Source organism: Oncorhynchus gorbuscha, linkage group LG16 (genome assembly GCF_021184085.1).
Source record: "Oncorhynchus gorbuscha isolate QuinsamMale2020 ecotype Even-year linkage group LG16, OgorEven_v1.0, whole genome shotgun sequence".
Taxonomy (NCBI): Eukaryota; Metazoa; Chordata; class Actinopteri; order Salmoniformes; family Salmonidae; genus Oncorhynchus; species Oncorhynchus gorbuscha.
The window spans coordinates 50,807,514-50,830,496 of record NC_060188.1 but is presented as its reverse complement, the minus strand read 5'-3'; the positions used below and the strand labels follow the sequence as shown (position 1 = coordinate 50,830,496).

At 44.8% G+C, this 22,983-nt stretch overlaps 1 protein-coding gene across 8 annotated transcripts in view; it reads left to right on the top strand.

The window, feature by feature from the left end:
• LOC124000649 (peripheral-type benzodiazepine receptor-associated protein 1-like) overlaps positions 1-22,983 on the top strand; it is a 169,288-nt gene that overhangs the window by 104,367 nt on the left and 41,938 nt on the right. For 6 of the 8 annotated variants that reach the window (XM_046307182.1, XM_046307190.1, XM_046307187.1 and 3 more), the window contains 9 exons: positions 440-544; positions 2,732-2,782; positions 3,616-3,648; positions 8,896-9,070; positions 10,422-10,639; positions 16,673-16,779; positions 20,599-20,708; positions 21,195-22,112; positions 22,320-22,471. In XM_046307182.1, coding sequence (XP_046163138.1) covers positions 440-544; positions 2,732-2,782; positions 3,616-3,648; positions 8,896-9,070; positions 10,422-10,639; positions 16,673-16,779; positions 20,599-20,708; positions 21,195-22,112; positions 22,320-22,471 — 1,869 coding nt within the window. Of the gene's footprint in view, positions 1-439; positions 545-2,731; positions 2,783-3,615; positions 3,649-3,988; positions 4,010-8,895; positions 9,071-10,421; positions 10,640-16,672; positions 16,780-20,598; positions 20,709-21,194; positions 22,113-22,319; positions 22,472-22,983 lie in introns of all 8 variants that reach the window. The other 2 variants (XM_046307184.1, XM_046307185.1) reach the window with 2 other exon arrangements.

The following is a 22,983-nucleotide window of genomic DNA, read 5'->3' as shown; positions in this document are numbered from 1 at the left end:
TTAGTAGTGTTGCCAGTATGCATTTATTAGTAGTGTTGCCAGTATGCATTTATTAGTAGTTTTGCCAGTATGCATTTACTAGTAGTGTTGCCAGTATGCATTTACTAGTAGTGTTGCCAGTATGCATTTACTAGCAGTGTTGCCAGTATGCATTTACTAGCAGTGTTGCCAGTATGCATTTACTAGTAGTGTTGCCAGTATGCATTTACTAGTAGTGTTGCCAGTATGCATTTACTAGTAGTGTTGCCAGTATGCATTTACTAGTAGTGTTGCCAGTATGCATTTACTAGTAGTGTTGCCAGTATGCATTTACTAGTAGCGTTGCCATTTTAATTTGTCTGGGAATTTGCCTCATGGAAGCCGAGAGTAGAGACTATAGAGTCATTATGTAAGTGTTGTTTGACTACATGAGATACGTGTCTCCTTTGATTGCTTGCAGCATATGCGAGAGGTCGCCGAGCGAAGGCAGCAGCTGGAACTAGAACATGAGCAGGCACTGGCTATCCTCAAGTTTAAACAGGATGAGATCAAACGGCTACAGCGGGTGAGCAGCACAGTACATGACCTCGGGTCCTCTGTAGCTCAGTTGGTAGAGCATGGTGCTTATAATGCCAGGACAGTGGGTTCAATTCCCAGGACCTATACGTAAAATGTATGCTTATATAAATGGCATATACAGAACATCTTGGCCATGTTCTGTTATAATCTCCACCCGGCACAGCCAGAAGAGAACTGGCCACCCCACATAGCCTGGTTTCTTCCTAGGTTTTGGCCTTTCTAGGGAGTTTTTCCTAGCCACCATGCTTTTACACCTGCATTGCTTGCTGTTTGGGTTTTTAGGCTGGGTTTCTGTACAGCACTTTGAGATATCAGCTGATGTACGAAGGGCTATATAAATACATTTGATTTGCATTCGGGAAGTAATCAGTCCCCTTTTCCACATTTTGTTACGTTACAGCCTTTTTATCAAATGGATTATATTGTTTGTTTTTTCTCATCATTCTACACACAATACCCCATAATGACAAAGCAAAAAATGGTTTTTAGAATTTTTTACAAATGTATTACAACCATTTTTTTTTTTTAAACCTTATGTACATAAGTATTCAGACCCTTTGCAATTAGTCTTGAAATTGAGCTCAGGTGCATCCGGTTTCCATTGATCATCCTTTGAGATGTTTCTACTACTTGATTGTCGTACACCTGTGGTAAATTCAATTGATTGGTTGCAGTGTATTCAGACCCCTTGATTTTTTTTAGGTTAAAGCAGAGCTATTTTCAGTTCTCTCCAGAGATGTTAGATCGGGTTCAAGTCCGGGCTCTGGCTATGCCACTCAAGAACATTCAGAGACTTGTCCTGAAGCCACTTCTGCATTGTCTTGGCTGTGTGCTTAGGGTCGTTGTCCTGTTCGAAGGTGAACCTTCGCCCCCAGTCTGAGGTCCTGAGCTCTCTTGAGCACGTTTTCATCAACGATCTCTCTGTACTTTGCTCCGTTCATCTTTCCCTCAATCCTGACTAGTCTCCCAGCCACCGCCCCTGAAAAATATCCCCACAGCATGATGCTGCCACTACCATGCTTCACCGTATGGATTGTGCCAGGTTTCCTTCAGGCGTGACGCTTGGCATTCAGGCCAAAGAGTTCAATCTTGGTTTCATATCAGACCAGAGAATCTTGTTTCTCATGGTCTAAGAGTCCTTTATTTAGGTGCCTTTTGGCAAATTCCAAGCGGGCTGTCAGTGCCTTTTACTGAGGAATAGCTTCTGTCTGGTCTGCTCTACCACAAAGGCCTGATTGGTGGAGTGCTGCATAGATGTTTTTTTCCTTCTGGAAGGTTCTCCCATTTCCACAGAGGAACTCTAGAGCTCTGTCCGAGTGACCATCATGTTCTTGGTTCTCTCCCTGACCAAGACCATTCTCCCCCGATTGCTCAGTTTGGCCGGGCGGCCAGCTCTAGGAAGAGTCTTGGTGGTTCCAAACTTCTTCCATTTAAGAATGATGGAGGGAACTGTGTTCTTGGGGACTTTCAATGCTGCAGAAATGTTGTGGTACCCTTCCCCAGATCTCGACACAATCCTGGCTCTGAGCTCTACGGACAGTTCTTTCGACCTCTTGGCTTGGTTTTTGCACTGACATACAATGTTGACTGTGGGACCTTATATAGACAGGTGTTTGCCTTTCCAAACCATGTCCAATCAATTGAATTTACCACAGGTGGACACCAATCAAGTTGTAGAAACATCTCAAGGATGATCAATGGAAACAGGATGTACCTGAGCGCAGTTTTGAGTCTCATAGCAAAGGGTCTGGATATTAAGGAAATAAGGTATTTCTGTTTTAAGTTTTAATACATTTGCAAACATTTCTAAAACTGTTTTCACTTTGTTATTATTGGTTATTGTGTGTAGATTGCTGAGGATTGCTTTTTATTTAATCAATTTTAGACGTACCATAACAAAGTAGAAAAAGTCAAGGAGTCTGAATACTTTCCAAATGCACTGTATATAATCACAACTGCCAAGAAACCCTGTTCCTAGCAATCACTCAGCAAAACCCAATCAAACTCAAATAAAAAATGTTGTCATGAATTATATTATGGGTAATTAAGACTTTGTCCAGTAGGAGGCAGCCTTTGGGTGCAGGGCTGTTTGTTTTGTTCTAGAGAGAACTTTTGAGAGGGACTAGATGTGAACTAATAAATAAAAAACAGTGTTTATTTTTCCATTCAACAGGCTGAGTTTTTTGCCAAGAGGGAGCATGAGGGGGTGGTACAGTTGCTGGAGGTAAGTCTGGTCTTGATCTTGTATTTTTATGGTGCCAATAGAGGTCTAGAGCTTGTGTTTCTATAGTGCAGACAGAGGTCTAGATCCTGTACTTCTATGTTTCTGATGATATTTCTATTGGTGCAGAGGTGCGGTTGTTGTAGTTCTATAGACACTACATTATCATTCCCTCTCTTTCACATGAAGGTAGCCTGGCTGTGTAACACAGGACTGTCTATAAAAGGCAGGGCCTCCCTCAACATGCTATAGTATAGGCCTAATGGCTAATGAGGCTGAGGTGAAATTGCACGCTCGAGGGGAATATATCAATATTTATCTACGTAAGCTTGTGGAAGTCACTGACTCTCTCTCTCTCCCCAGAGAAGTGAGAGGTAGAGTGTGTGAGAGGTAGAGTGTGTTCGTTTAGAGCAGGGATCATCAACTAGATTCAGCCAAGGGACAATTTTTTTCTTGAGCGGAAGATCAGGGGGCCGGAACATATTTACAAATCATTTGTAGACTGCAAATTGACCCCAAGAAGCCCAAACAGATATAGTATTTTACCAAAGCATAATTATTTCAACCCTTGCTTACATTTGTGTACGACCACATATATCTCTCTATTATGCGTGGGAATACTTTGGAAAAGATTTCCAAAATAAAAATCCCTTGGAGATGATTTGCTAGTGTTTTTACAGTATTTTTTGTTCAACAATTTAAACAGTGAAAGAACCTCCGACAGACTGATCATCATAGTGTATACTGTCATTGTGTCAGTAAACCCTTTGTTATGCATTGTGTTAATGTGTTGTGTTTCTCTGTGTAAAATGAAGTGTGTATGTATTCTGTTGTAGGACTTGATCCAGCTTGTGTTGCAGAGGGAGCTGGTACAGTACCGTTACGCTCATGTTTTGTTTGAATTGCTCATTACTATGCCTCCTACTCTCTTCTTCTCCATCCCTCTAAACAAAGAGCATCACTTGTAAAAGTCTCTCTCTCTCCCTCCAGAGGAGGTATGGAAGACGGAGAGAAATAGTGATGAGATCATAGTGTCTATACGGTCCGTTTCTATCCCTATCTCTATGATTTACGCTGACAGACTCTTCTCTCTCAGGACCTGGACTCTAATCTATTAACCATGTTTTTCTTCCTCAACTCCACTTTTCACAAGCATGAGTTTTGTTTTTGAAGTGCTTTTTTTCTGTGCTTTGTTTCCCTGCTAACCAGACAACTCTGGACTGCATGCAGGTACCGGCAACACAAAGCCTCTGTCCTGATACTCTAGCCCAGATCCCAACCTCATCCACCCTGTTACCAACCCCCACCTTAATTAAGCCTCTGTGTAGATAGATAGACAGACTACTACACCTTGCCTTTACAAAGTCCTAGACACAAGTGTCCTTGCAGCAAGTTAGTTTGAGAATCAGGGACAAATTGAAATGTGACCGGTGATACCCTGATTAGGGCTGTGGCGGTGATTGTCAAGCAAATAACTGACAGTCTCACGGTAACTTACCTTTTTTTACATAAACACATTTAGCATCTCCTGGCTTCCACACATAGCCTACAAGCCACTGATGCAGACCTTTGGAACATCTGCATTTTTAAAAGTCTAGTAAATCCATGTAATACAGCCTACAACTTCACAATGAATCCATGTAATACAGCCTACACCTTCACAATGAATCTATTATTTATTTTAGACCGGTCTAAAGAAACATTAAGTGAAGAAAATGTAGTCTATTTCAGAAGAACAGAATAGCATACTGAGTTGTCCTTATGTTAGGCCCTGATCTGGCTATGCCATATGGCTGTAGGCTACACTAGTTAATATAGCAGACAAGATTCGCTTAGAATTCTGTGACATTATTTTATACTATTTTATAGTATGAAGAATACAATTTAACATAACTGAATAAAATAGAAAGTATATTTTCTCCCAAAAATGGGGGAGTGTGCACATGCAGCTGTTCTATGTTGAGCGGTTAACAAAGAAACAGGTCCTCCTACATGCTGAATTTAGATGTATTTATGCAACTTTAGGCTAAATGTTTAGATGATGGGACTAATGATGATTTGAAAAAAGTTGCATGAAAGGCATCAGTCTCTCATTCACAATTTGAAAAGCACTTGATAATATTCTCACCAGGCCTTATGTAACTTTACTTGTGATACAAATGTTGGGCTGTATGTTTACATGTTTAATACATTCTAAGGCTGCATTATGTGACTCTAATGATCATTTGAAAAAAGTCGCATGAAAGGCATGAGCTCTGCTTTGTTTTTTGCGCATGCTGTACACACTTCATCAGTCTCTCATTCACAATTTGACAAGCACTTGATAATGCCTCAAATTTCCTTGCTGCGTTCCCTTTGTGTGGCCATAATGCCAACTAAAAGGCTGAATGCTAAAAAAAACAAATCCATACCCTTTGCGGCCAGTGGCCGTTGTGCCCTTGGGCTTAAATTAAGAATTATAATTTGTGCCGAAACACCTCTCACTCACATGGCTCCATCACGTGATCTGGTCTTTCTCACAGGTTACAAGTACAGGCTGCGCCAAGACATCGGGCTCTAACTGCGTGTCCTTGTCCAAGGCGCATATTGTAGATATGGGAAGAACTGTCCACATTTTACTTTTCGTCAGCTGAAAAGCAAAAGCACTAGCATATGTCAATCTACTATCCCCCATAGTACAAAAGTTTACCTCTAAATATTCCAAACATACATAGTCTGGAACAGTTGTGGTATGTGATAGATCCCAAATTAATACAACCACTAGCATCAAATAACCTGTTTTAAGGAATGAGCCTGACGCAGCAGATGAGAACGTTTAGCTCAAAATGTTGATAAACTATTAGGCTATTTCTTCACATTATAAGCACAGCAATGCGCACAGGACAGTAGGCTATAAGCGCAAATGTTCCATTAGCAGGAAAACACCATTCTCATAAGTGACCAAAAATGCAATTTATACATGTTTTGCTTTTATTATGAAGGTGCATTTTTATGGTGAAAATGATCTTCCCCAAACTAGAAACTCACGCGCTGCGTATGTATGCCAGTTAGGCTCTACACCCGTTGTACAGCTGATTAATGTGCTTCATTTTAAGAAGTTATTTGTTCACTTTAGTTGTGATACAAACCTTGTCAAAACATATAGGTCTAGGCTACATGAGGTGTGCGACTGTGATTTGAAAAAGTTGCACAAATCATAATGCGCTGTTTGCATTAAGCTAGGCTGTCACGCTGGTATAAAGGATTTGGAGACAGGTGCAGGAATACACAATAGGGTTTTTTAATACTCCCAAAACAAACACATATACAAAAACACTGGCCTGTACCCAAACAAACAAGCGAGGGTAAACCTCGTTGAATGACACGGGACGATACCCGTAAAACACAACATGCTGCGTGCTTTATAAAACAGCTGCACCAACGCATAGGTACTCACACCACCAACGGACATGGGAACAATAACTGACAAAGACAGAGGGAACATATATAACATACTAATCAGGGGAAATGGGAACCAGGTGTGTGTAATCCGTGACATAGGCATTATTCACAAGTGATAATAAATTATTCACAAGTGATATGCTAATATTGTCACCCATTACACTATTCTTGATTTAATCTTGTCTTTACATATACTAAATAATATGTGTGAAATATGTTTTGATTTAGAATAGACCATTATCATGCACCTGTCTAGAAAACAGGGGCAACGGGAAAAAAATACATGTCATCTAGGCACTTAAATAGCGATTGGTGGACACCTTTCACATAGTTAATTTCATGCCAGCCAGGTAGGCTATACTCCTGTTGTGAAGAGAAGCAATGTGTTAAATATTAATACATTTGAGAAATAAATATAGTAGGCCTAGCCTACAGAAAGCTGATGGGATCCTCCTTTCTTTAATAGAGGCCATCACTCTGTTTTCTGACGCAATTGCATAGCCTATAGAAATGTTGCACAACATGAGCTCTGGGGACTTTAATAAAGCAAATCTGAGGAAAACGCTACCGAAGTTCTATACCTGAAGTTATTGGTTTCTAGGATGTATTTATGGTAAGGCAAAGATGGCCTTGTATGTTTTCTAGCTACAGCAGAGGTGGTCTATAGTGTTGTAACAGGCTTTGAATACAACATGACAAGGTTATTTGGGCTCTCTCTGAGAGGTGATAGGCTCCATCCAGGCCGGCATGTGTCAGTGTACTGTCCTATGTGCCTTTTCCTACACGTCTGTGTGGTTCAACCAGTTACATAACAAGCCTAGTAGTAATTGTGTTCATTTTAAATAATCCCTTTGTTGACATGGAGAAACCCTCTGATGCTGGCTGGCCCTCTGTGTGTGAATGTGTATTAGTATGTGTATTGTGTGCGCTAGCACTGTGTGTATGGAAGTGTTTAACTATACACGTCCACACACACACACAGAGAGAGAAAGAGTGGAGTGTGATGGAGGGAGGGAGTGTGAGAGAGTGAGTGAGGGAGGGAGGAAGTGGAGTGTGAGAGAGTGAGTGTAGGTGATTAAAGTCAGTGTGAAACAGGTCAGGCCGAGTGATGCTGCTGTTAGATTACTCTATGGCACGAAATCCAGTCCCCCGCTGGGCTGAGTAAACTGAACCTTGTTCATAGGAGAATTGGCTTGGTTCTTAAGCTCAAGGTGTTAAGATAGAGTTAGCCTGCTTTCTTGGCAGTCGAGCTGTGACCCTGACAGTGGGGCTTCTCACTCTCTTCCCTCTCTCTCGCTGCTCTCTCTCTCTCTCTCTCTCTTTCTTTCTCCTCAACGTAGTTTTGAATCTCACTATTGGGAGCTTGATCTATCCTATAGTCAGCACAGTGACTCAAATCTCGTTAGAGAACGGGTAGCATGCCCCCACCAAAACAAAACAACTTTTGTGAACCAACACTTGCACTTGACTTTTTCCGCCCCTTACTAGCTCTGACTTTGCTGTTAGCTACTTTATTGAGGAAAGATGTACTTACTATGACTATGGTTATCTTAAGATGAATGCACTAATTGTAAGTGAGCGTCTGATGAATGACGAAAATGTCATACATTAGCTGGATCTACTTGCTCTATCTCCCACTTTGTGACTTGGTTCATGTTTGAGTTCGAGCAGTCATTTGGGACAGACTGTGCTTGGTGGTGTAGGTGAGAGGTTTGACAGGAAGCTGTGTCTGTGTGAGTGCGTGTGTGTGTGTGTGTGTGTGTGTGTGTGTGTGTGTGTGTGTGTGTGTGTGTGTGTGTGTGTGTGTGTGTGTGTGTGTGTGTGTGTGTGTGTGTGTGTGTGTGTGTGTGTGTGTGTGTGTGTGTGTGTGTGTGTGTGTGTGTGTGTGTGTGTGTGTGTGTGTGTGTGTGTGTGTGTGTGTGTGTGTGTGTGTGTGTGTGTGTGTGTGTGTGTGTGTGTGTGTGTGTGTGTGTGTGTGTGCACACATGTGTGTGTGTGTGTGTGTGCACATGTGTGTGTGCACATGTGTGTGTGTGTGTGTGTGCACATGTGTGTGTCAGTGCATGTGTGTGTGTGTGTGTGTGCACATGTGTGTGTCAGTGCATGTGCGTGTGTGTTTCGTTTAGCTAGGGGCCCTGTCACATCACTACCAGGAAACTCCCACCACAACCGGAAGTGAAAGCAGCCGGTTATAGAAACTCACTGGGGGCTGATGCTAAACCCTGTTAGAGTGTTCTGACTGAGCTGTGGCCGTGGCTCTGTAGTGGCTTTGCTAGTGTGACTGTGAGCGCTGCAGAACTGTGTCGGAGGACATGCAACTCGCTGCAAACTACGCTTCAGATTCTGTTTGTCACCCACAAAACCACCTCCTACTAAGGCCTTGAAACCTGTTATTCACCCTTCTCACTCCTTTTCCCGCCTTTTTGTCTTTTAATTTGATCCTAAATGTGATAGTAATTGTAAGTGAATGTTTATGCATATGATAATAAGTCAATTTCTTTAAGTTGATATTCCAGTAGTATCATTTTTAAATAGGCAGATTGTCAAAGTAGGCCACCACACAAATACCCTTTCATTAGCCTATGATATTTTGTTTGCCTAGGAGCTGAAACTAAATCCTTTGTATGTATGTGTGTGTGTGTGTGTACCTCTATCTCTCTCTGTGCTGTCTTCAGTCTAAGGTGCGCGAGTTGGAGGATAAATGTCGCAGCCAGAGTGAACAGTTCGGCCTGCTCAGCCATGAGCTGGAGACCTTCCGACTGCAGGCCGGCAAACTGGACCTGGCCGGCTCCGCACTCCTCACTAACCATGCCCTCTGCCATCTGACCAACGGTGTGGGCCTCGCTGGGGGTAACCATGGCAACCGTTATTACCATCATGTTCCTGATACATGCCAAAGGGCAACCTTTGTTACCATGATATTACCCTAACCATTCAACCATATCATATTACCGTCACGACACCAATACATTCCACATGCTCACTCATATTCCCTTCATGAGATGCACTCCCCATCCCAATAAATGCATCTTCATATGTCCTTTGTATGCCCCCTCAGGCTCATTTTCACTACTAATACTGAATCTCCCACAGGCACAGTTTACGAAATATGGTCTATAGTTTCTACCAAGATTGATTGTACACATGAAGATTGCTAAACTAAAGAGTGCTTATTCCAACCCTGGATCTCCATGTAGGATTGTGTTGGTATTACTTTTAAATCGACATGATTACGTTTGAAAGGGATTCCGCATGCATTCACTTTGATGCAGACCCGGACTGAGAACATAATATATTGTAATCCTGGCCGCCACTGGCTTTAAAGTATCCCTTCAAATCTCTATTGTATCCCTCCCTCCCTCCCTCCAGCCATGTACAGTGGGTGTGCTGTTTCTGTTGTAGATCAAGGTGGCCTACCTATGGGATGATTTGAACTCTCTGGGTGATGATATGGACTTCTGGAGTCTGGAGGAGAGAGAGACTCTCCCTTAGCACTCCTCGCTACCATGTACTGCTACTATTCCTAGAGATCCTGGGTCATTGAGACTTGTCACTGCTACCATGAGCACTATCACTCCCTTTCCTGGTCTTTTTTTGAGTAACTTGGTCCCTGAAATCACTGTTAGGTTAATTGTAACGACCCACATATTCACAATCAATTGGTTTGGTTTGGTGGGGCCTGCAGTGAGTGGCTGTATGAATGATGCCACACATATACAATCCCTCTCACACAAAGGTCCCAAACACACACAGAGGTGTGGTTCAACAACGGTGAGTGAGTGATATCCGGGATGTATGTGTTAAGCCCCTTAGTTCTTTCTGGCCCCTGTGTGCCATGTATGGTGCTGTGCTCGGGGGTCATGACCTCTAAGCACAGAGACAGATGGGGACAGGAGGGTTTTACTCCCTCCACTCCACTGTTTAATCAGCCAGGGACCTAGAACACCAAACTTCAATTGGATAACTACAAACAGGTCACAGAAGAGGGTGTATGTTTGTAGCCTGAGGTGGTCCAGTTGTCTAGGCCACTGCCTCCAGAACACATGTACTTGTGCTCACATGGGTTCCAATCCAACCCGCTGCTCTTCTAGCACACTTTCTCCTCCTAACTTTCCTGTTACTCTCTCGCTATCCTTTCGATGAAACATGAAAAAAGCGGAGAGATTTGTTTGCTCATGAAGTATCTTCCTCCTCCCTGTAGATGTGGCGGCAACTCTCCAGATGGGGGCCACCCCTCACGCTGCGGGTCTCACACGCTCCCCCACCACCAAGCACCGTGAGCTGCCCACCATCAGCCTGACCAAGTCCTCCAGCTCCCCCAAGTCTGTCTCTGACACCACCCACCTCTCCCCAAAGTCGGCCGAGTCCCACCACAGCCCCCATCACAGCCCACGCAGGACCAGCCCCACGCCACACGAGGTGAGAGCTCTAACACATCATTTATCCCGATGTATTGCATAGGGATTAAGTCACTACTTAATTAATATGGGGAGTTTCTTGTTCAACTTAAAAACATAGTACCGTAGTCTCACTAACGGTAGGACTAGATGACAATTTCAGATTGGCTTAGTATTTGAGTTTTGCTTAAAGGGATACTTCAGGATTTTGGCAATAAGGCCCTTTATCTACTTCCCCAGAGTCAGAAGAATTCGTGGTTACTGTTTTTATGTCGGTTTCCAGTATGAAGGAAGTTAGAGGTAGTTTCGCGTGCCAATGCTGACTAGAGTTAGCGCAATGACTGGAAGTCTATGGGTATCTACTAGTGACACACACAATAATCTTCTACACAAAGAGATTAAGATACTTTTTTGCATTAGACATGCTGCTGACATCTTTAATCATGACAATAACTGCAATTTTCAATTAATTGGATTCAAATATTCCTCAAGATCAAACGGCTCGTATGGATTGCCTCCTCCTTTTCAACTCTATGTTTAGGACAGATTGCTTGTTGAGATTAACAAAATGGCACAGTCATTCCTATGGATTTGCTCGTCAGACTTCATGGATTTAAAAACGTCATTCGCCTTTCTCTCATGTCTCTCACACTGTACTATCAAACAGCCTAGGTTTAAATAAATAAAGGCAAATACAACACATACATTGCTAGAGATAAGTGAATAGGACCCTGTTGCGGTTGGGTGGTCTAACTCTTCTTTCATACGGTGTCCAGCTTTGTGCCTCAACCTTTTTCTCTCTCTCACACATGGCACTGTCATGTAGCATACTGGCCAAAGACAAATGCAGCACTTATTATACAATTCAAAAGATAAGACCCTTTTGGGTTGGGGCTTTTAAACCATTTCTTCCATGTTTTAAAGCAGCAGACCTCTCCCTCATCCAGTGTCCAGCTGTGTGTTGTAGCTAGCTGATGTCTGTCCTGCGTGCCCCAGCCAGCCAGTGTTGGGTCTAAGTCTCTCTGTAGTAGATCTTTATCCTCCCTCCCTCTCATCCATCTAAACCAGCCAGGTCAGGACAGGCAGCACCAGCAGCAGCTAGCTCTCTAAAGCTCATATTTAGTGAGATAATCCCACTGCTGTGGATTATTAAGGTTGTAGTAGTTGTAAGTGATTATCCTTAAAAGGTTTTTTGCTGGCAGGGAGCGATGAAAAATATGCCTGTTACTTATTGTTTATGCATAATGTATCACTCAGACCCTATAATTAGACATACGGCCAGTCGACAAACAAAACACTCAACGTTTGTGTCAGTGTGTGTGTGTGTGTATCTGAACCCTATCAAAGTAGTGCACTATATAGAGAGATGTAGTGCAATATAGCCTATGGGGAATAGGGTGCAATTTCATCCTACTGGCAGCGATTGTTTGTATGTTTGTGTCGGCCTACAGCAGGGGTCTGTGGCCAATGGGCCAAAACCGGCCTGCAAGTGATTTTTTGGGGTTCTACAAAGTTTTTAGTTAAGATATTAAAATGTACAAAAATGAAATCACCAGGAATTAATCGCCAAAATATTTGTATTTTATGCAGAGACATACAGTGGGGTTCAAAATGATTGGATCCCTTGATAACCTGTATGCTCTCGTTGGCTGGCCCTCGATACATATTGGACACGATAACAACACCCGCCCGTAGCACACGCTCCAGCAGGTATATCTCACTGGTCATCCCCAAAGCCGACACCTCCTTTGGCCGTCTTTCCTTCCAGTTCTCTGCTGCCAATGACTGGAATGTATTGCAAAAATCGCTGAAGCTGGAGACTTATACTTCTCTCGCTTATTTAGTTTCATTCTGAGCCATTTTCTTTTGCCAAATTAAGTTCCAAATGTAATGTTTGCAGCAATATAACATCCTGCTCGTATTTTCCCTATTAAAATTTACTTGGCTTACTTTTGATGTCACCCTAATAAAATTGTGAAGGTTTGGTGTGGTGAGGCAATAAGTATATTTATACTGCAGGCGTATGATATGAAGGCAGTGCGCACCAACTGACAGTTGAACTTGATTTGAGGAATAATGCTTTAGTCCACTGGTTCCCAGACTTTTTATAGTCCTGTACCCCTTCAAACACTCAACCTCCAGCTGCGTACCTCCTCTAGCACCAGGGTCAGCGCACTCTCAAATGGTGTCTTTTGCCATCATCGTAATGATGATGGCAAAAGTAGTAATCATACTATACGATACATTTATTAAACATAAGAATGAGTGAGTTTTTGTCATAACCCCACTCATAACCCCACTCGTGGGCAGTGACAAAGAGCTCTTATAGGACCAGGGCACAAATAATAATAATATAATAATATAATAGTAATCAATCATTTCTTCAGCTCTTTATTTGACCATCATACATATAAAACAGTATTTGTTCATCGAAAATTGTGAATAACTCACCACAGGTTAATGAGAAGGGTGTGCTTGAAACGATGCACATAACTCTGCAATGTTGAGTTGTGTTGGAGAGTCTCAGTCTTAAGTCATTTTCCACACAGTCGTCTGTGCCTGTATTTAGTTTTCATGCTTTTGTGAAGGCCGAGAATCCAATCTCACATAGGTACGTGATTACAAAGGGCATCAGTGCTTTAACAGCGTGATTTGCCGGCAGGATACTCTGAGCGCAGCCCAGTCCAGAAATCTGACAGTGGCTTCTGATGAAATTACATTTTACAGAACCGCTTGTTGCAATTTTGATGAGGCTCTCTTGTTCAGACATTGGTAAGTGGACTAGAGGCAGGGCATGAAAGGGATAATGAATCCAGTTGTTTGTGTCATTCGTTTTGGGAAAGTACATGCGTATTTGCCCAACCAACTCACTCCGGTGCTTCGCTATATCACATTTGACATTGTCCCGTAAACTTGAGTTCATTTTCACACAAAAAATCATACAATGATGGAAAGACCTGTGTGTTGTCCTTGTTAATGCAGACAGAAATGAGCTCCAACTTAATCATAGCCTCAATGTTGTCCTGCACATTAAATATTGTTGCGTAGAGTCCCTGTAATCCTAGATTCAGATCATTCTGTCGAGAAAAATCATCACCAAGATCACGAGAAACTCTGCATCATGCAAGCGGTCAGACAAGTGAAAATTATGGCCAGTAAAAATAACTTTAAGCGTGTCTCCCAATTTTTAAAAAATACATACAGTGGGGCAAAAAAGTATTTAGTCAGCCACCAATTGTGCAAGTTCTCCCACTTAAAAAGATGAGAGAGGCCTGTAATTTTCATCATAGGTACACTTCAACTATGACAGACAAAATGAGAAAAGAAATCCAGAAAATCACATTGTAGGATTTTTAATGAATTTATTTGCAAATTATGGTGGAAAATAAGTATTTGGTCACCTACAAACAAGCAAGATTTCTGGCTCTCACAGACCTGTAACTTCTTCTTTAAGAGGCTCCTCTGTCCTCCACTCGTTACCTGTATTAATGGCACCTGTTTGAACTTGTTATCAGTATAATAAACATCTTTCAAGCTGTCAGGCATTCCCTTAGCAGCAAGAGCCTCTCTGCGGATCCAGCAGTGAACCCAAGTGGCGTCGGGAGCAACTGCGTGCATGCGCATTACCACTCCACTATGTCTCACTGTTATGGCTTTTGCTCCATCAGTACAGATACCAACACATCTTGACCACCAAAGTCCATTTGATGTCACAAAGCTGTCCTGTACTTTAAAAATATAATCTCGTGTTGTCCTGGTTTCCAGTGGTTTGCAGAAGAGGATGTCTTCCTTAATTAACCCCCCCATAAATGTAACGGACATATACCAGGAGCTGTGCCAAGCCCGCCACGTCTGTTGACTCATCCAGCTGTAACAGACATATACCAGGAGCTGTGCCAAGCCCACATCTGTTGACTCATCCAGCTGTAACAGACATATACCAGGAGCTGTGCCAAGCCCGCCATGCCTGTTGACTCATCCAGCTGTAACAGACATATACCAGGAGCGGTGACAAGCCCGCCATGCCTGTTGACTCATCCAGCTGTAACGCATATAATTCACTAGCTTGTATGCGAAGCAGTAATCGTTTCAAAACATCTCCTGCCATGTCACTGATGCATCGTGAACCAGTGTTGTTTGATGAAGGCATTGTCTGTATAGTTTTTTTGGCCTTTTCCCCCAGCATTCCCCCAGCCATATACACGGCAGCAGGAAGAATTAAGTACTCCACAATAGTATGGGGCTTGCTTGTCCTAGAAACTCTGTAGCTCTCCATATAAGACGTTTGTTATTAATGGTATCTGTTACTCAAAAGTCGTCTTAATTCTCGCTCAAAAACGGTGGCTTATTTTTATGTTTTATTTTATTTCATTTCTAAATGTCTGCGCAAGAGTGAAGTTTTCATTGAGTTGTGAGATAGTACTTTTGCACATATAACACACTGAGGAAAGGCACTACTCCCCATATATGTGAACCCCAAATCAATGTAGTTCTCATCATATTTGTGCCTCTTCGATGGTCCAACGTCCCTGTCTGTTGTTCGGTGCTTTCCCGGGTAAGGGGGCAGTAGCTCTTCGGCTGCATCAGATTCACAACTGTCAGTGTCCATGTCAGCTGGGCTAACAACAAATGTAGAATTACTGATGCTAGCATTGGATGTGCTCGTGGAAGCAGAACAACTTGTGTCATCGACAGGTGCAGGTGTAGTACCGCTGTTAGTAGCAGTACCACCAGTAGAGCTGGTATGTGTATCTATGGATGCGGCCTTACTTTTTTTAACCATTTATCAATTTTCGAGCAAACGGAATGAGCAGCAGCTACATTTGGCTACAAAGGACAGTTAGTGGAATTCCCGCGAGAGAGTAACGGTTAATGCACAGCTGACATGCAGGTAAAAATAAGGTCAAACGGATTTCAGTTTCCCTGCATTAAAATCACCGACCACGAGAAGTGCCGCCTCTGGGTGTGCATTTTCTTGTTTGCTTATGGCCCTCTACAGCTCGTTGAGTGCGGTCTTAGTGCCAGCATCGGTTTGTGGTGGTAAATAGACAGCTACGAATTATATAGACTCTCTTGGTAAATAGTATGGTCTGCAGCTTATTATGAGGTACTCTAACTCCGGCGAGCAAAACTTGAGACTTCCTTATCATTAGAGGTTGCGCACCGGCTGCTGTTAACAATGATGCACACCCCTCCCCCCTTCATTTTACCCAATTATAGTCATGTTCTGGACAAAAACTGTCCCATGGCTGAATCTAGTTGCCTACAGTATCAGCCAGAGGTAAACATAGGCAGTCAGATCATTAAGCTGATACTGTGTGGTATTAAAGGGAGCATTTTCAGAGAAGAGAACATTCCGTATAAGCAGCTTGTTAGTGGCCAGTGTCCCAATCCACTGTGAATTGTGCCCATTGCCCACATTATACATAAATCTCATTGCACAATCTCTGAGGGAGTAAGTCAATGGCAGAAAAACATATCCTGCGTGTGGCCCTAGTCTTCTACTCTTCAGGAGGCATTGGTCCAGCCAGGTGTTGGGAAGATGTTGACCTGCTGGCAGCTCAAGGTTCCAGTAGAAATTATATACAGTGGGGAGAACAAGTATTTGATACACTGCCGATTTTGCAGGTTTCCCTACTTACAAAGCATGTAGAGGTCTATACTTATGTCATGCAATAACATGCAAATTAATTACTTAAAAATCATACAATGTGATTTTCTGGATTTTTGTTTTAGGTTCCATCTCTCACAGTTGAAGTGTACCTATGATAAAAAATTACAGACCTCTACATGCTTTGTAAGTAGGAAAACCTGCAAAATCGACAGTGTATCAAATACTTGTTCTCCCCACTGTATATAACACTAAGGAAGCACTTTTATCCAAAGCCACATACATTCCAGTGAGTGTATATGTTGTTTGTATGAATATGTGAAACTGTAGGAATTGAACCTGGCTATGAATGGACATTGCTCGCAAGCACCAAGCTCTTACCAACTGAGCCATCCAGTATAACAGGGTTCCAGTGGCCTCATTTGTTGACTGTTATGTTCTAAGGTTGACACAGCCAGTGAAGTGGAGGAGTTGGACATTGATGTGTCCCCAGCACCTTACACCGCTCTCAGAGGAGCCGCCAAGCTACAGGTCTTCATCGGCAGATACAGGTAAGGACTGACAGACACAGATTTGGCCAAAGCAGCAGTATGCCTTCACTAAATACCGAAGGCATACTATTTAGTAGATTGAATTGGAGACCAGTTATATATTTTTTTCTCATTTAACATTTACATTTAAGTCATTTAGCAGACGCTCTTATCCAGAGCTACTTACAAATTGGTGCATTCACCTTATGACATCCAGTGGAACAGTCACTTTACAATAGTGCATCTAAATCTTAAAGGGGGGGGAGGATTAATTTATCCTATCCTAGGTATTCCTTAAAGAGGTGGGGTTTCAGGTGTCTCCGGAAGGTGGTGATTGACTCCGCTGTCCTGGCGTCGTGATGGAGTTTGTTCCACCATTGGGGGGCCAGAGCAGCGAACAGTTTTGACTGGGCTGAGCGGGAACTGTACTTCCTCAGTGGTAGGGAGGCGAGCAGGCCAGAGGTGGATGAACGCAGTGCCCTTGTTTGGGTGTAGGGCCTGATCAGAGCCTGGAGGTACTGAGGTGCCGTTCCCCTCACAGCTCCGTAGGCAAGCACCATGGTTTTGTAGCGGATGCGAGCTTCAACTGGAAGCCAGTGGAGAGAGCGGAGGAGCGGGGTGACGTGAGAGAACTTGGGAAGGTTGAACACCAGACGGGCTGCGGCGTTCTGGATGAGTTGTAGGGGTTTAATGGCACAGGCAGGGAGCCCAGCCAACAGCGAGTTGCAGTAATCCAGACGGGAGATGACAAGTACCTGGATTAGGACCTGCGCCGCTTCCTGTGTGAGGCAGGGACATACTGTGCGGATGTTGTAGAGCATGAACCTACAGGAACGGGCCACCGCCTTAACGACAGGGTGTTGTCCAGGATCACGCCAAGGTTCTTAGCGCTCTGGGAGGAGGACACAATGGAGTTGTCAACCGTGATGGCGAGATCATGGAACGGGCAGTCCTTCCCCGGGAGGAAGAGCAGCTCCGTCTTGCCGAGGTTCAGCTTGAGGTGGTGATCCGTCATCCACACTGATATGTCTGCCAGACATGCAGAGATGCGATTCGCCACCTGGTCATCAGAAGGGGGAAAGGAGAAGATTAATTGTGTGTCGTCTGCATAGCAATGATAGGAGAGACCATGTGAGGTTATGACAGAGCCAAGTGACTTGGTGTATAGCGAGAATAGGAGAGGGCCTAGAACAGAGCCCTGGGGGACACCAGTGGTGAGAGCGCGTGGTGAGGAGACAGATTCTCGCCACGCCACCTGGTAGGAGCGACCTGTCAGGTAGGATGCAATCCAAGCGTGGGCCGCGCCGGAGATGCCCAACTCGGAGAGGGTGGAGAGGAGGATCTGATGGTTCACAGTATCGAAGGCAGCCGATAGGTCTAGAAGGATGAGAGCAGAGGAGAGAGAGTTAGCTTTAGCGGTGCGGAGCGCCTCCGTGATACAGAGAAGAGCAGTCTCAGTTGAATGACTAGTCTTGAAACCTGACTGATTTGGATCAAGAAGGTCATTCTGAGAGAGATAGCGGGAGAGCTGGCCAAGCACGGCACGTTCAAGAGTTTTGGAGAGAAAAGAAAGAAGGGATACTGGTCTGTAGTTGTTGACATCGGAGGGATCGAGTGTAGGTTTTTTCAGAAGGGGTGCAACTCTCGCTCTCTTGAAGACGGAAGGGACGTAGCCAGCGGTCAGGGATGAGTTGATGAGCGAGGTGAGGTAAGGGAGAAGGTCTCCGGAAATGGTCTGGAGAAGAGAGGAGGGGATAGGGTCAAGCGGGCAGGTTGTTGGGCGGCCGGCCGTCACAAGACGCGAGATTTCATCTGGAGAGAGAGGGGAGAAAGAGGTTAGAGCACAGGGTAGGGCAGTGTGAGCAGAACCAGCGGTGTCGTTTGACTTAGCAAACGAGGATCGGATGTCGTCGACCTTCTTTTCAAAATGGTTGACGAAGTCATCTGCAGAGAGGGAGGAGGGGGGGGATTCAGGAGGGAGGAGAAGGTGGCAAAGAGCTTCCTAGGGTTAGAGGCAGAAGCTTGGAATTTAGAGTGGTAGAAAGTGGCTTTAGCAGCAGAGACAGAAGAGGAAAATGTAGAGAGGAGGGAGCGAAAGGATGCCAGGTCCGCAGGGAAGCGAGTTTTCCTCCATTTCCGCTCGGCTGCCCGGAGCCCTGTTCTGTGAGCTCGCAATGAGTCGTCGAGCCACGGAGCGGGAGGGGAGGACCGAGCCGGCCTGGAGGATAGGGGGCATAGAGAGTCAAAGGATGCAGAAAGGGAGGAGAGGAGGGTTGAGGAGGCAGAATCAGGAGATAGGTTGGAGAAGGTTTGAGCAGAGGGAAGAGATGATAGGATGGAAGAGGAGAGGATACAAAAAAAGGAAAAGGATACAAGGTAGTGGTCGGAGACTTGGAGGGGAGTTGCAATGAGGTTAGTGGAAGAACAGCATCTAGTAAAGATGAGGTCGAGCGTATTGACTGCCTTGTGAGTAGGGGGGGAAGGTGAGAGGGTGAGGTCAAAAGAGGAGAGGAGTGGAAAAAGGAGGCAGAGAGGAATGAGTCAAAGGTAGACGTGGGGAGGTTAAAGTCGCCCAGAACTGTGAGAGGTGAGCCGTCCTCAGGAAAGGAGCTTATCAAGGCATCAAGTTCATTGATGAACTCTCCGAGGGAACCTGGAGGGCGATAAATGATAAGGATGTTAAGCTTGAAAGGGCTGGTAACTGTGACAGCATGGAATTCAAAGGAGGCGATAGACAGATGGGTAAGGGGAGAAAGAGAGAATGACCACTTGGGAGAGATGAGGATCCCGGTGCCACCACCCCGCTGACCAGAAGCTCTCGGGGTGTGCGAGAACACGTGGGCGGACGAAGAGAGAGCAGTAGGAGTGGCAGTGTTATCTGTGGTGATCCATGTTTCCGTCAGTGCCAAGAAGTCGAGGGACTGGAGGGAGGCATAGGCTGAAATGAACTCTGCCTTGTTGGCCGCAGATCGTCAGTTCCAGTGGCTACCGGAGACCTGGAACTCCACGTGGGTCGTGCGTGCTGGGACCACCAGATTAGGGTGGCCGCGGCCACGCGGTGTGGAGGGTTTGTATGGTCTGTGCAGAGAGGAGAGAACAGGGATAGACATACACATAGTTGACAGGCTACAGAAGAGGCTACGCTAATGCAAAGGAGATTGGAATAACAAGTGGACTACACGTCTCGAATGTTCAGAAAGTTAAGCTTACGTAGCAAGAATCTTATTGACTAAAATGATTAAAATGATACAGTACTGCTGAAGTAGGCTAGCTGGCAGTGGCTGCGTTGTTGACTTTGTAGGCTAGCTGGCAGTGGCTGCGTTGTTGACACTACACTAATCAAGTCGTTCCGTTGAGTGTAATAGTTTCTACAGTGCTGCTATTCGGGGGCTAGCTGGCTAGCTAGCAGTGTTGATTACGTTACGTTGCGTTAAAAGAACGACAATAGCTGGCTAGCTAACCTAGAAAATCGCTCTAGACTACACAATTATCTTTGATACAAAGACGGCTATGTAGCTAGCTATGTAGCTAGCTACGATCAAACAAATCAAACCGTTGTACTGTAATGAAATGAAATGAAAATGTGATACTACCTGTGGAGCGAAGCGGAATGCGACCGGGTTGTTGAGTTCTATTCGGAAGACGTTGGCTAGCTGTTGGCTAGCTAGCAGTGTCTCCTGCGGACCGAAGTGTGGATGCGACCGCTCGATCCAACCCGGAAGTAGACTTTCTCACTAAGAATGTTATTCATTTTTGTCTTATCTCAGCATTCAACTGTAACAATGTGATTAGATGGGTAATGTTTATAATACATGATAATGTGACTTTATTTTTTCCAAGCTATAACCCCTATGATGGTCCAAATGATAACCCAGAGGTGGAGCTGCCACTCACCGCTGGGGAGTACATCTATGTTTATGGCGGTATGGATGACGACGGCTTCTATGAAGGTGGGCCTTCTCCAAAACCTTAAAGGGGCAATCAGCAGTTGATACATGCAAAACATTCATTCTTAAAGAAAATAACGTATAAATGCCTCATGAGCTTAATTCAACTGTTGTACTCCCATCAAAACCCCCAAAATAAGGTTGTTTTACGCCAATGTTTGTAAACAACGTTAACAAACCCTATATAGCCTCAAAACATGGTTCAAACTATAATTTTGATATCATGGATGGTCAGTCCTTGCATCTGAATTTGAATTTAAGTGGTTACATTTCTCCAAATCCATCCCGTAGCTTTTTACCAAAACAGGGGCTGGGATGACACCTTGTTATTTTTTCTACTGCTCATTGCCACTTTAATTTCACAACAGTTTTATAAAGTTAGCTTTTTTACACTGAAAGTTCCCATTTTAACACTGACATTTTAACACGGTCAAGGTTTTTAGTGTCGACATACCAAACACAAGTCTGTCTCTCTGTGTCCCCCTGCAGGTGAGCTGATGGACGGGCGGAGAGGGCTGGTCCCCTCCAACTTTGTGGAGCGCGTCTCAGATGACGACATGATGAGCGCCCACGTTCCAGAGGGCACGGACATATCCCACAACTCCTTGCTGGACAGCAGCCTGCACAGTGCCAGCCACCAGCACCACCTCCGCCTGGGGAGCCCAGGTACCTCTGAGAGGACCGACCCTACGTTTGCAGCCTCCAACCCAGGTCCCCTATCCGTCTCTTTCCCCTCAGGGGAGCAGGTCCCGGCCCCCACGGACCCCTCCCTCCGACCCCTCCTCTCCCCAGCCCCCCTCACCAACGGCCTGGACCTAGACCTGGAGGTGGGGGTGGACACTGTGCCTTACCCGCGCAAGCTCACCCTCATCAAACAGCTGGCCAAGAGCATCATCATTGGCTGGGATGGGCCCCTGGTGCCAGCGGGCTGGGGCAATGTGTGGAGCTACAATGTGTACGTGGACCAGGAACTGAGGCTCAACGTGCCCTTCGGCTCTCAGACTAAAGCTGTCCTAGAGAGACTAGACGTCAATCTCAAGGCCTATCGAGTGTCTGTGCAGAGCCTGACTGAGCGCGGCAGCTCAGACCAGCTCCGTTGCTCCATGCTGGTGGGCAGGGACGTATGTGTGGCGCCCACCCAGCTCAGAGTCGACCGTGTCACCGCCACCTCGGCCAGCCTGTCGTGGCTGCCCAGCAACAGTAACTATGTGCACATTGTGTCCTTGAACGAGGAGGAGATGGAGCTGGTTAAGGCTGGCAGCTACTCGCTGTGTCTCAGTAACCTTACGCCCAGCCTGCACTACACGGTCAAGGTGGAGGCTCGGCCACACCAAACCCCCTGGGAGCTTCCCCAGGAGAGGCGGGAACACAAGACCGCCACCACTACCTTTACCGTGCTGGCCGCAGGTAAGTGAGCAACCAGGGTAGAGAGATACTGGAGATCAAAGAGGGCTGAAGAACTGCCGGTTAATTTTTTACATGAAAATATATTCCACTCACCTGGTGTTCCCAGATCTTTAAAACAGGCCTTGATTAGAGAGGACAAATGAAATCAGGCCCTGTTTAAGACCTAAGATTAGCTTGTCTTCTAATATTTATTACCTCCACTCCCAGGTCCCCCTGATGCTCCTCTGGATGTGCAGCTGGAGCAGGGGCCCTCCCCGGGAATCGCCCTTATCAGCTGGCTGCCTGTCACCATCGATGCTGCTGGGACCTCCAACGGAGTCCGCGTCACCGGATACACCATCTATGCTGACAAGAAAAAGGCAATAACTGTAGTGTTGTGTTTCTGCACCTGAATGCACTGGAAACAGAGGAGAGTGTTTAAGGTTTTGGGTGTAATGGGGTTGAAATTATGCTAAGAGGTAAAGGCTTTTGAAATGAGTTTGAATCAGTGTGTCTGTCAAGCCAGTGTTTTCAGAGAGGTTCTGTGCTCTAAAGACCCATTGAGTCTGTTGCTCTCTTCCTCAAGATGCTGGTTTGTGTTTAAATGTGCCATGGTATTTTCAGTGCTTCAGCTTGGGCTGTGAACAGTATCTGTGATAATGGCTTGTCCTATACCGCTGACTTTTATATCCTTTAAGTGTTTTACGTCTCTGTGTGAGGATAGTGTGTGTGAGGAGTGTTTTGCTGTGAGGATAATGTGTAGGAGTGTTTTGCTGTGAGGATAATGTGTAGGAGTGTTTTGCTGTGAGGATAATGTGTAGGAGTGTTTTGCTGTGAAGATAATATGTAGGAGTGTTTTGCTGTGAAGATAATGTGTAAGACTCTTTTGCTG